Source organism: Meles meles, chromosome 20 (assembly GCF_922984935.1).
Source record: "Meles meles chromosome 20, mMelMel3.1 paternal haplotype, whole genome shotgun sequence".
Taxonomy (NCBI): Eukaryota; Metazoa; Chordata; class Mammalia; order Carnivora; family Mustelidae; genus Meles; species Meles meles.
Window position 1 is genome coordinate 11830710 of NC_060085.1, and position 14199 is coordinate 11844908.

At 39.5% G+C, this 14199-nt stretch overlaps 1 protein-coding gene across 1 annotated transcript; it reads left to right on the forward strand.

The window, feature by feature from the left end:
• Window positions 1-3215: 3215 nt before the first annotated feature.
• On the forward strand, window positions 3216-4154 carry LOC123932622 (olfactory receptor 7A17-like). Its single transcript, XM_045991044.1, has one exon. It carries the CDS (start codon window positions 3222-3224, stop codon window positions 4152-4154), a length of 933 nt encoding a protein of 310 aa, XP_045847000.1. The 5' UTR covers window positions 3216-3221.
• Window positions 4155-14199: the final 10045 nt, after the last annotated feature.

Sequence of the window (14199 nt, forward strand, 5' to 3'; positions counted from 1 at the left end):
TTTCCCTATGGCACCAGGCTAGAATCCCGAGTCACTGTCAGCATTTTTAAATGATTTCTTCAGATCTTTATTTCTCAATTGACTTTTGGAACACATATTGACCATAAAAAATTGACATTTTATTTAAATGTCTCTACTACTTACTTCTGAGTTTCTTGTTATATTTAAGTGGTTTTGCCCAACTGCAATTTTGTGTGTAGTTTTATTGATGTTCTAATATATGCTATGGTTACAGTAATACCAAGGCCATAATCCTCTGAGTTTTAGTAAGATCTGAGAGGGGACTGATTTCAGATTCTTCCAAACAGATATTCTTATATGCCAATATTTATTTAGTAATTCAACCTTGTCCAACAAAATAGAAATACAACCTTGCCATATGGTAAATGTCCTTATACAATAAGACCTAATTCCTGACACATTTGACAAATAAAAACTGAGGATCTGCCATAGGCCAGAACATTCTAGGAATATTACATGCTATATTCTTCATATATAGGCTTTTTCCAATTTAGTTATTAATCCACACTGATATCATTGATGATTGCTATTTTATATCCCATTTCAGTTCATTTTGGTTTTTCATACAAATTGGCCTAGGACAGGTGTTTTGAAACTACTCATTTTACATTTTAACCTAGTTTTGGTTAACCTAGTTAAACCTAGTTTAACCTAGTTTTTTCATTCTCTAACTTTTTATATTCTTAGGTCTTTTTATATTAAGCACATATATTCACAAAACTTGGTGAAAAAAACTAAAGTGAGCCAGGAAGGTAAAGTCCACGCACTTTTGATTCATGTCTCATAACAGTGAGGACAGCACAATGAAATAAATGTGTGTATGATATGACGCCCACAGACAGAAGATCTGAAGCAAATTATTGAGTACAAAATGATAGAATTGTCATGGTGTGGGCAGGCTTATAGAGCATGGTCTGTGGGCCCTTTTGCATGTTGGATGAAATCCAGTTTGAGGATTAGAGTGGGCACCTTGGGTTTGTCAAAGGAGAGAAAAACACCCAAAGCCCAAGAATGTCAATAAAAAGATGCCACATAAGACCTCTGAAATTTGTGTCTGCCACTGAGTGTAGCAGATCTGAAGATATTTCCTGGATGTGGACTGTAATTTTTCAAAAGCCACGGTGTGACAAAAACACTGTGTGGGATTTGTTGAAAATTTTTTGGGAGATTGACTCTTCCAAAACTGCTTTTTACTAGCATCCTTAGAATTGCTGGAAGGATGTATATTTATCAATTAATATTGGAACAATATTACCAAGATCAGATGGAATTAAAGTTGAAATTGGCATAAGAATCAAAAGAGAAGAAAAGTTAATACTACATGGAGATGAACTATAATTGTTTAAAGATCTATTGAAATTATACATTGATTATAAATAATCTAGTAGATCGGGAACACTGAAAAGAAATTTTTTTAAAATAAATTAAAAATTTAAAAAAAATAAATAATCCAGTAGAAAGTTAAAAAAAAGATGCCACGTAAGAGAAGGGAGAAAGGGACTAACCTCATCTCCTATCAGACCACATATAAAAGAGTCAGGCAAATCATGATGCAGGAGGTACAGGCCAAATAAGTCTTCTATGCTCGATATAAAAATCTCCAACTTTTGTTGTTTTGTATACCTTTCCTTTTGGGAAGTGTTGGTTTATCCCATTGCTAATTTGAGGGGGGTGTACATATATATCACACCCAATTAGAACCACACATTGAGTTTAACAATCTCAACATACTTTTTCTAACATTCTGATAATAGCAATTTAATGATAAAGAATACAAAAGACCTTCAAAATTATGAGTAGTGGTCACTCTGTGAAATTGACATTAGCACTGAATAAATTAATGAATTATATATATATATACATATACATAAATATTTTTTATATATTATTTGTCCATAGGAGAAGAATTGGCATTTCTGCATTTTTTAGGGGAAAGTCACTGATCTGGCCTACTTGCATTGGATCCATTCCTAGCATATCCAGGATGGTCAGGACTGAGAAAGGGGAATAACACAATCCAGAAGACCATGGTGTCCTCTGCGTGTATGACTTGTAGAGTGTGAGCAGTCCCCACAAAAGGGTGCCAGGACTCATTACTCCCAAGGTGACACAATACAGGGGCCAGAAACGAATCAAGAGAGGACCCTAAGAAGGAGATCTTGTTCAGTTCATCGGATGCCTTTGCAATACGATGAATACAGTGGGAGCAGTGGGAGAGGCAGTGTGGACCTGGATATCCCTGTGCCTTGAGGGTTCAGAGGTAGAGAGGCCACATTCCTCCTCAGCATGTCTGATGACATCTCTCCTCAGTCTCCCTCCTGCTCATTCCATTCGCAGCACTGATTTTGCTTCTTTGACTTGAACCTTGGAAACAAGTACCTTTTTTGAGGATTTTGCACTGGCCATTTCCTCTGATGGACACACACTTCCCCCATATTCCTTCATCTATCCTCTGTCTTACTTGAGATCTATATTCCAGTATCACCTTTGCAGAATGTCTTACATACCCAGGAAAATGGCATGCCCTATTCACTCTATGCTTTACCCCTGCTTTCATTTTCTTCATACCACCTGCCACCATCTGAAATGCTTTTTAATTTTTTTTTCTTTTTTTACAGATTGAGAGAGAGAGAGAGAGAGAGAGATTACAAGTAGGCAGAGCAGCAGCCAGAGAGGGGAGGAAGCAGGCTCCCTGCCAAGCAGAGAGCCCGATACGGGGCTCGATCCCAGGACCCTGAGATCACGACCCGAGCCGAAGGCAGAGGCTTAACCCACTGAGCCACCCAGGTGCCCCTGAAATGCTTTTTAACTTTCTTATTTGTTAATGTATTTTTTTCTCCATCAGTGAATACTAAGGATATTTATTCTTTACCACCCCATAGTCCTTGCCTAGACAATGCCTAAAATGCGGAGAACACCCAATTTATGTTTGGGGAAAAAGTAAGTAGAACAAAAATTCCAAAACTATGGGGTATAGAGGTTCCCCTGAAGTGTACCATATCTATGCACAACATATTAAAGTGAATTTCTAAAATATAAAATTTTAAAAGTAGCACTTAAAAACTGAGAGTAAAAACAATGAATACTGTTACACTGAAAAGAAATTTAAAAAAATAAAAAAATAAAAACTGAGAGTAATACAAGATTGTGTGAAAATTAGTCATGCTATTTGTTTCCATCCTTGAAGTCACCTCTACCACATGGAACCAGGAAATGAAACACAAATTTCAGAGTTTCACCTTCTGGGCTTATCTGAGGACCCAGAACTGCAGCCCCTCATATTTGGGCTTTTCCTCTCCATGTACCTGATCACTGTGTTTGGAAACCTGCTCATCATCTTGGCCATCAGTTCAGACTCCCACCTCCACACCCCCATGTATTTTTTCCTTGACAACCTGTCCTTTGTTGACATGTGTTTCACCTCCACCACCATCCCCAAGATGCTGTGGAACATCCAGACTCAGAGCAAGGTTATAACCTATGTAGGCTGCGTCACACAGATTTATTTTCTCATACTCTTTGCTGTGTCAGATATCTTCCTCCTGAGTGTGATGGCCTATGACCGGTTTGTGGCCATCTGTCACCCCCTGCACTACACGGTCATCATGAACCCCAGGCTTTGTGGACTGCTGGTTCTGGTGTCCTGGATCATCAGTGTTCTGAATTCCTTGTTACATAGTTTAATGATGTTGCGGCTTTCCTTCTGTGCACATTTCCAAATCCCCCACTTCTTTTGTGAACTCAATCAGATGATCCAACTTGCCTGTTCTGATACCTTTCTTAATAACTTGGTGATGTATTTTGCAGCTGTCCTGCTGTGTGGTGGTCCTTTTGCTGGGATCCTTTACTCTTATTCTAAGATTGTCTCTGCCATATGTAGAATATCATCAGCTCAAGGCAAGTATAAAGCATTTTCCACCTGTGCATCTCACCTCTCTGTTGTCTCCTTATTCTATTGTACATTGCTTGGAGTGTACCTTAGCTCTGCTGCTCCCCAGAGCTCCCACTCAAGTGCAGTGGTCTCCATAATGTACACCGTGGTCACACCTATGTTGAACCCCTTCATCTATAGCCTGAGGAACAAAGATATAAAGAGGGCTCTGAAAGCAATCATTGGGGTTCCAGTGATGTAACAGCCAATCATCCTGGGGCTGAGGAAGTGCCCATGATTGCAGAGTCCACAGCCTCAGAGCCAGGAACTGATATTCTTTGATTAGAATTTGGATGTAGAATTGGATCCTTCTATTGATTTTCTGGAATTTCCATTTGTTTGAATTCAACTTCTCTGTATATTTAAGTAACTCACTTTATTAATGTTCTTCTCTATCTGATATACAGACAGTTTTTCCCTTTGTTCATAATATATTTTTTCCACCCTTGATCAAAAATATTTGGAAATTCTCATTTATGTCATGGAGTACCATGGATTTTTAAGAATGTTTTCTACTTGGGTCACCTAGGTGTCTCAGTCAGTTAAGTATCTACCTTTGGCTCAAGTCGTGATCCCAGGGCCCTGAGATTGAGCCCTATGTTGGACTCCCTGCTTGGTGGGGAGTCTTCTTGTCTCTCTCCCTCTGTCTGCTGCTTCCCCTACTTGTGTTCACTCTCTCTCTCCCTCTCTTTCACTCCATCAAATAAATGAATTTTAAAAAATCTTTAAAAAAAAAAAAAAGAATACTTTCGGGGCACCTGGGTGGCTCAGTGGGTTAAGCCTCTGCCTTCGGCTCAGGTCATGATCTCAGGATCCTGGGATCTAGCCCCACATCAGCCTCTCTGCTCTGCGGGTGGCCTGCTTCTCCCTCTCTCTCTCTCTCTCTGCCTGTTTGTGATCTCTCTCTCTGTCAAAAAAAAAAAAAAGAATACTTTCTATTTAAAGACCATATATCATCCTAAGTAATTTTCTCTTATTTTACAAAAGAATAGTCATGAGTCATATTATTCATACAGAAAAAAATACTAGTTTAATAACTATGGTCGTTTATATAATTTTATAATAAAGGAAAGTATGAGATCCCAGTTTTTCTCTTTTGTGTATATCAAAACTTTGTATATCACTGCCTCACTGCTCATCCTGACAATGTAGACAAACTTAGTTTGTCCTATAGGTAGTCACTGTTCCAGTCTCCTTATTGAGCTCATCTTCTCCCCCACAGCTGTGTCCACTGTGCCTACCACAGTGATAGGCAAAATGAATACCAAGTACATGTCTCCAAATGGAGTCTACACAGAAACACGTATTAGAATAAATAGATTAACTTCATATGGCCTTTGAGTCAGGGAAGATCTTAAATATGATGAAGAAAAATTGAAATTATACTTTGTATTACTGAGCAAAGTATTTCACTTTATGCTGTCATAAAATACTCATATTCACTGAAGTATGCAGTTTGGTGTCCATGTACAAGAATTGGGTTCCCCTTTGGAGAACAGTGTGGAGATTCCTGAAGAAATTGAGAATAGAGCTTCCCTATGACCCTGCAATTGCACTGCTGGGTATTTACCCCAAAGATACAGATGGAGTGAAAAGAAGGGCCATCTGTACCCCAATGTTTATTGCAGCAATGGCCACGGTCGCCAAACTGTGGAAAGAACCAAGATGCCCTTCAACGGATGAATGGATAAGGAAGATGTGGTCCATATACACAATGGAGTATTATGCCTCCATCAGAAAGGATGCATACCCAACTTTTGTAGCAACATGGACGGGACTGGAAGAGATTATGCTGAGCGAAATAAGTCAAGCAGAGAGAGTCAAGTATCATATGGTCTCACTTATTTGTGGAGCATAACAAATAACATGGAGACATGGGGAGATGGAGAGGAGAGGGAGTTGAGGGAAACTGGAAGGGGAGATGAACCATGAGAGACTATGGACTCTGAAAAACAACCAGAGGGTTTTGAAGGGGCGGGGGGTGGGAGGTTGAGGAACCAGGTGGTGGGTAATAGGGAGGGCATGTACTGCATGGAGCACTGGGTGTGATGCCAAAACAACGAACACTGTTATGCTGTAAATAAACAAATAAAAAAAAAAAGAATTGGGTTCCCCCCTTGGGGTAAATAATTGGTTGGCATGTTTACAGTGTTTTACTGACTCATCTTCCTCCTTCCACTGCATAGAAATAGGACTATTTTGTCCCTCTTAAATGAAATATCTCACCTTTTCTAAATTTTGTCATAACCATAAAATGGGCAATGATTGAATAAAATCAATATCATCCATTATATATCATCCATAAATATCTTCAGGATCAAAGGATGATTCATTAGAGAGACTGAATTCCTATCCAGTCATGTGATTCAGATCACAATCTTTGTGCAAAGAGACATCTCCTTCCAGCTTCTCTTGGTGATCTGGAAACTACTCTAACAAAGTCTGTCTTCATTTCAGCCACCTAAAATAAATCACTTTGTTGAGTCCAAAGGAAACGTTCAAGGTTAGGAGTGTGAGTATGTACATGTGTGTGTACTTGTATACATCTTTCTCTAAAATAAACACATTCACACAATTTATGTAGACATATAGAGAATTATTTAAATCTCATCTACTGTATTGAAAGAAAACATAAAAAAGGGAGAGGATACAAATCCAAAGAATAAACATTTGAATCAACATAAAATAGGAAGAATGTAGAATTTTGACACAAACATCTAAAGTAGAATGAGTAAATTTAATTTTTTAAATTTATTTATTTATTTTCAGAGTAACAGTACTCATTGGTTTTTTTTTAATTTTATTGTTTTATTGTTTTTGTGGTTTGACTTGTACATTTTTTTTAATTTTATTTATTTATTTTCAGCGTAACAGTACTCATTGTTTTTGCACCACACCCAGTGCTCCATCCAATACATGCCCTCTCTATTACCCTCTACCTGGTTCCCCAACCTCCCACCCCCCCGCCCCTTCAAAACCCTCTGGTTGTTTTTCAGAGTCCATAGTCTCCCATGGTTCATCTCCCCTTCCAGTTTCCCACAACTCCCTTCTCCTCTCCATCTCCCCATGTCTCCATGTTATTTGTTATGCTCCACAAATAAGTGAGACCATATGATACTTGACTCTCTCTGCTTGACTTATTTCGCTCAGCATAATCTCTTCCAGTCCCGTCCATGTTGCTACAAAAGTTGGGTATGCATCCTTTCTGATGGAGGCATAATACTCCATCGTGTATATGGACCACATCTTCCTTATCCATTCGTCCATTGAAGGGCATCTTGGTTCTTTCCACAGTTTGGCGACCGTGGCTACGGCTGCTATAAACATTGGGGTACAGATGACCCTTCTTTTCACTCCATCTGTATCTTTGGGATAAATACACAGCAGTGCAATTGCAGGGTCATAGGGAAGCTCTATTTTTAATTTCTTCAGGAATCTCCACACTGTTCTCCAGAGTGGCTGCACCAACTTGCATTCCCACCAACAGTACAAGAGGGTTCCCCTTTCTCCACAACCTCTCCAACACACGTTGTTTCCTGTCTTGCTAATTTTGGCCATTCTAACTGGTGTAAGGTGATATCTCAGTGTAGTTTTAATTTGAATCTCCCTGATGGCTAGTGATGATGAGCATTTTTTCATGTGTCTGATAGCCGTTTGTATGTCTTCATTGGAGAAGTGTCTGTTCATATCTTCTGCCTATTTTTTGATATGATTATCTGTTTTGTGTGGAGTAACCTTAATTTTAATAAGGAATTGTTTATCTCAAAATTTCAAGGACCTCAGATTCAAAACCACATTTACATTTTTGCAGTGGGAAATCACTGTCCAGGTAATGAGGCAGAATAGCTCCAAACTTAAACTGATTTTCCCCTTCCAGTTAAAGTGAGATTTCACTACCAAATGCCTTTACCCAAAAGAAGTTCACTAAATGAGTTGAAAGGCTCAAACTCCCTTCCTAGAAAAAATATTTTTCTGAACAAATGTACTCAATTCCTGTTGTAATGAATTACCACATGAGTGGCTTAAAACAATGATTTATCCTGTTTCTAGAAGGTCATAAGCCTGAAATAGATCTCATTGGGCTACAAGTAAGAAGTCTGCAGGGCTGCGATCCTTCTGGACACTCTAGAGGAGAACTGATTCCCTTTCCTGTTTCACTTTTTCAGTAGCTACCTGCCTTTCTTGTCTTGTGCCTTTCTTCCATCTTCAAGCCCACAGGACAGAGTCTGAAAATGTCTCTCAGATTCCAATTCTTAGTCCTCCCTCTTCCACATTTAGAAGACCATTGTGATGACACTAGTCCTGTCTGGATATTCCAGGCTAATCTCTTTAAATCAAGATCAGTGATTAGCAGCTTTTTTCCATATACTAGCTGAATTATCCATGCTTGATAAACAAATGCTTTCAACAGTTCTTTGGGTTAGGATGTAGAGACTCTTCAGAAGCCCTTATTGTGGCTGTCACAAAGTCTGTTTCAAATATAGATTTTTTTGTGCCACCCAAGAGCCCTTATATAAAGACTTGAGGGTCACCTGGGTGGCTAAGACAGTTGACTTTCTGACTCTTTACTTCATCTTAGCTCATGATCTTTGGGTCCTGGGATCAAGTCCTGCATCAAGCTTTGTGCTCTGAACAGAATCTGCTGAAGATTATCTACTTCTCCCTCTCTCTCTGCTCCTTCCCTGCTGTCTCTCTCTTTCTCTCTCCCTCCCTCTCTCTCCCTCTCTCTGTAAAATAAATAAAATCTTTTTAGAATTTTTTTCTTTTTTTCCATTTTATTTATTTTTTCAGCGTAACAGTATTCATTCTTTTTGCACAACACCCAGTGCTCCATGCAAAACGTGCCCTCCCCATTACCCACCACCTGTTCCCCCAACCTCCCACCCCTGACCCTTCAAAACCCTCAGGTTGTTTTTCAGAGTCCATAGTCTCTTATGGTTCGCCTCCCCTTCCAATTTTTTTTTTAAATAAACATATAATGTATTTTTATCCCCAGGGGTACAGGTCTGTGAATCGCCAAGTTTACACACTTCACAGCACTCACGATAGCACTTACCCTCCCCAATGTCCATAGCCCCCTACCCCTCTCCCAATCCCACCTCCCCCCAGCAACCCCCAGTTTGTTTTGTGAGATTAAGAGTCATTTATGGTTTGTCTCCCTCCCAATCCCATCTTGTTTCATTTATTCTTCTCCTATCCCCCTAACCCCCCATGTTGCTTCTCCATGTCCTCATATCAGGGAGATCATATGATAGTTGTCTTTCTCCGATTGACTTATTTCACTAAGCATGATACGCTCTAGTTCCATCCACGTCGTCGCAAATGGCATGATTTCATTTCTTTTGATAGCTGCATAGTATTCCATTGTGTATATATACCACATCTTCTTTATCCATTCATCTGTTGATGGACATCTAGGTTCTTTCCATAGTTTGGCTATTGTAGACATTGCTGCTATAAACATTCGGGTACACGTGCCCCTTCGGATCACTATGTTTGTATCTTTAGGGTAAATACCCAGTAGTGCAATTGCTGGGTCATAGGGTAGTTCTATTTTCAACATTTTGAGGAACCTCCATGCTGTTTTCCAGAGTGGTTGCACCAGCTTGCATTCCCACCAACAGTGGAGGAGGGTTCCCCTTTCTCCACATCCTCGCCAGCATCTGTCATTTCCTGACTTGTTAATTTTAGCCATTCTGACTGGTGTGAGGTGATATCTCATTGTGGTTTTGATTTGTATTTCCCTGATGCCGAGTGACGTGGAGCACTTTTTCATGTGTCTGTTGGCCATCTGGATGTCTTCTTTGCAGAAATGTCTGTTCATGTCCTCTGCCCATTTCTTGATTGGATTGTTTGTTCTTTGGGTGTTGAGTTTGCTAAGTTCCTTATAGATTTTGGATACTAGCCCTTTGTCTGATATGTCATTTGCAAATATCTTCTCCCATTCTGTCAGTTGTCTTTTGGTTTTGTTAACTGTTTCCTTTGCTGTGCAAAAGCTTTTGATCTTGATGAAATCCCAAGAGTTCATTTTTGCCCTTGCTTCCCTTGCCTTTGCCGTTGTTCCTAGGAAGATGTTGCTACGGCTGAGGTCGAAGAGGTTGCTGCCTGCATTCTCCTCAAGGATTTGGATGGATTCCTTTCTCACATTGAGGTCCTTCATCCATTTGGAGTCTATTTTCGTGTGTGGTGTAAGGAAGTGGTCCAATTTCATTTTTCTGCATGTGGCTGTCCAATTTTCCCAGCACCATTTATTGAAGAGGCTGTCTTTTTTCCATTGGACATTCTTTCCTGCTTTGTCGAAGATTAGTTGACCATAGAGTTGAGGGTCGATTTCTGGGCTCTCTATTCTGTTCCACTGATCTATGTGTCTGTTTTGATGTCTGTCTTGATGATGACAGCTTTGTGAGCTTGAAGTCCGGAATTGTGATGCCACCAACTTTGGCTTTCTCTTTCAATATTCCTTTGGCTATTCGAGGTCTTTTCTGGTTCCATATAAATTTTAGGATTATTTGTTCCATTTCTTTGAAAAAAATGGATGGTATTTTGATAGGGATTGCATTAAATGTGTAGATTGCTTTAGGTAGCATAGACATTTTCACAATATTTATTCTTCCAATCCAGGAGCATGGAACATTTTTCCATTTCTTTGTGTCTTCCTCAATTTCTTTCATGAGTACTTTATAATTCTCTGTGTATAGATTCTTAGTCTCTTTGGTTAGGTTTATTCCTAGGTGTCTTATAGTTTTGGGTACAATTGTAAATGGGATTGACTCCTTAATTTCTCTTTCTTCAGTCTTGTTTTTGGTGTACAAAAATGCAACTGATTTCTGTGCATTGATTTTATATCCTGACACTTTACTGAATTCCTGTACAAGTTCTAGCAGTTTTGGAGTGGAGTCTTTTGCGTTTTCCACATATAGTATCATATCATCTGTGAAGAGTGATAGTTTGACTTCTTCTTTACCAATTTGGATGCCTTTAATTTCTTTTTGTTGTCTGATTGCTGAGGCTAGGACTTCTAGTACTTTGTTGAATAGCAGTGGCCCTGCCGTGTTCCTGACCTTAGTGGAAAAGCTTTCAGTTTTTCTCCATTGAGAATGATATTTGCGGTGGGTTTTTCATAGATGGCTTTGATAATATTGAGGTATGTGCCCTCTATCCCCACACTTTGAAGAGTTTTGATCAGGAAGGGATGCTGTACTTTGTCAAATGCTTTTTCAGCATCTGTTGAGAGTATCATATGGTTCTTGTTCTTTCTTTTATTAATGTGTTCTATCACATTGATTGATTTGCGGATGTTGAACCAACCCTGCAGCCCTGGAATAAATCCCACTTGATCGTGGTGAATAATCCTTTTAATGTACTGTTGAATCCTATTGGCTAGTATTTTGGCGAGAATTTTTGCGTCTGTGTTCATCAAGGATATTGGTCTGTAGTTCTCTTTTTTGGTGGGATCCTTGTCTGGTTTTGGGATCAAGGTGATGCTGGCCTCATAGAATGAGTTTGGAAGTTTTCCTTCCATTTCTATTTTTTGGAACAGTTTCAGGAGAATAGGAATGAGTTCTTCTTTAAATGTTTGGTAGAATTCCCCTGGGAAGCCATCTGGCCCTGGGCTTTTGTTTGTTTGGAGATTTTTGATGACTGTTTCAATCTCCTTACTGGTTATGGGCCTGTTCAGGTTTTCTATTTCTTCCTGGTTCAGTTGTGGTAGTTTATATGTCTCTAGGAATGCATCCATTTCTTCCAGATTGTCCAATTTGTTGGCGTAGAGTTGCTCATAGTATGTTCTTATAATTGTCTGTATTTCTTTGGTGTTAGTTGTGATCTCTCCTCTTTCATTCATGATTTTATTGATTTGGGTCCTTTCTCTTTTCTTTTTGATGAGTCTGGCCAGGGGTTTATCAATCTTATTGATTCTTTCAAAGAACCAGCTCCTAGTTTCATTGATTTTTTCTATTGTTTTTTTTTGTTTGTTTCTATTTCATTGATTTCTGCTCTGATCTTTATGATTTCTCTTCTCCTGCTGGGTTTAGGGTTTCTTTCTTGTTCTTTCTCCAGCTCCTTTACGTGTAGGGTTAGGTTGTGTACTTGAGACCTTTCTTGTTTCTTGAGAAAGGCTTGTACCGCTATATATTTTCCTCTCAGGACTGCCTTTGCTGTGTCCGACAGATTTTGAACTGTTGTGTTTTCATTATCATTAGTTTCCATGAATTTTTTCAATTCTTCTTTAATTTCCTGGTTAACCCATTCATTCTTTAGAAGGATGCTGTTTAGTCTCCATGTATTTGGGTTCTTTCCAGCTTTCCTCTTGTGATTGAGTTCTAGCTTCAGAGCATTGTGGTCTGAAAATATGCAGGGAATAATCCTAATCTTTTGATACCGGTTGAGACCTGATTTGTGACCCAGGATGTGATCTATTCTGGAGAAGGTTCCATGTGCACTAGAGAAGAATGTGTATTCTGTTGCTTTGGGATGAAATGTTCTGAATATATCTGTGATGTCCATCTGGTCCAGTGTGTCATTTAAGGCGTTTATTTCCTTGTTGATCTTTTGCTTGGATGATCTGTCCATTTCAGTGAGGGGAGTGTTAAAGTCCCCTACTATTATTGTATTATTATTGATGTGTTTCTTTGATTTTGTTATTAATTGGTTGATATAGTTGGCTGCTCCCACGTTAGGGGCATAGATATTTAAAATTGTTAGATCTTCTTGTTGGACAGACCCTTTCTTTTTAGAATTTTTAAAAATTTTTAAAAAGATGAGCACTGGGTGTCATATGCTACTAATGAGTCATTGAACACTACATCAAAAACTAATGATGTGATCACAGCTTTGTAGTAAAGCTTGAAATCGGGTAACATGATGCCGCCAGTTTTGTTTTTGTTTTTCAACATTTCCTTAGCAATTCGGGGTATCTTCTGGCTCCATACAAATTTTAGGATTATTTGCTCCAGCTCTTTGAAAAATTTCGGTGGAATTTTGATCGGAATGGCATTAAAAGTATAGATTGCTCTAGGCAGTATAGACATTTTAACAATGTTTATTCTTCCAATCCAAGAGCATGGAACAGTCTTCCATCTTTTTGTGTCTTCTTCAATTTCTTTCATGAGTGTTCTGTAGTTCCTCGAGTACAGGTCCTTTACTTCTTTGGTTAGGCGTGGTACTGGCATAAAAACAGACACATAGACCAGTGGAACAGAGTGGAGAGCCCAGATATGGACCCTCAACTCTATGGTCAAATAATCTTCGACAAAACAGGAAAAAATATTCAATGTAAAAAAGACAGTCTCTTCAATAAATGGTGCTGGGAAAACTGGACAGCGATATGTAGAAGAATGAAACTCGACCATTCTCTTACACCGTACACAAAGATAAACTCGAAATGGATAAAAGACCTCAACGTGAGACAGGAATCTATCAGAATCCTAGAGGAGAACATAGGCAGTAACCTCTTCGATATCAGCCACAGCAACTTCTTTCAAGATATGTCTCCAAAGGCCAAGGAAACAAAAGCGAAAATGAACTTTTGGGACTTCATCAAGATCAAAAGCTTCTGCACAGCAAAGGAAACAGTCAACAAAACAAAGAGGCAACCCACGGAATGGGAGAAGATATTTGCAAATGACAGTACAGACAAAAGGTTGATATCCAGGATCTATAAAGAACTTCTCAAACTCAACACACACAAAACAGATAATCATATCAAAAAATGGGCAGAAGACGACTCTACGATTCTGAGTAGACGGAGTGTCATTTGACAAGTGCACCTTGAGCTGCCTTTGCAAGCTCCCGTCCATGTGGCAGCCTGAGGTGTACCCACCTCCAGGAGCAATGGACTGGGGTGGGAGAGAACATGCACTTGAGCGGACAGGCTGGGGGACCCAGAGTAGGTCCAGTGAGGACAGGGAGGGAGGAGGGGAGGTGCTACCTTACCTTTCCAGGAGTACCCCCTCCATCTCTTGGGGGGCCTGGTTGGGAAAGAGCACCTCTTCTCCAGCTGCGTGAGGTTTGGCGCCTCTGACTCTCACGGCGCCTGCCCAAACCCCTCTTCCCTCCGTCTTTTCTATAGCATCCTTCCACAACGCCCACCCCTGCCCTTCCCTAGAGGTAAATTTTAAATTTTCACAACAGGTTTTTTGCACATCTGCATTTATTGCTAAATGTTGTAGATGCAAACCCCCTCTCTCCCCCAAAACTGTATTTGGGATCTTGTGTGCTCTGTTTTTGGTGATTGTTACTAAAGATTG

Excerpts from the sequence above, each read along its gene's own strand:
- LOC123932622 (XM_045991044.1), top strand. The coding sequence starts at position 3,222 with ATGGAACCAGGAAATGAAACACAAATTTCAGAGTTTCACCTTCTGGGC.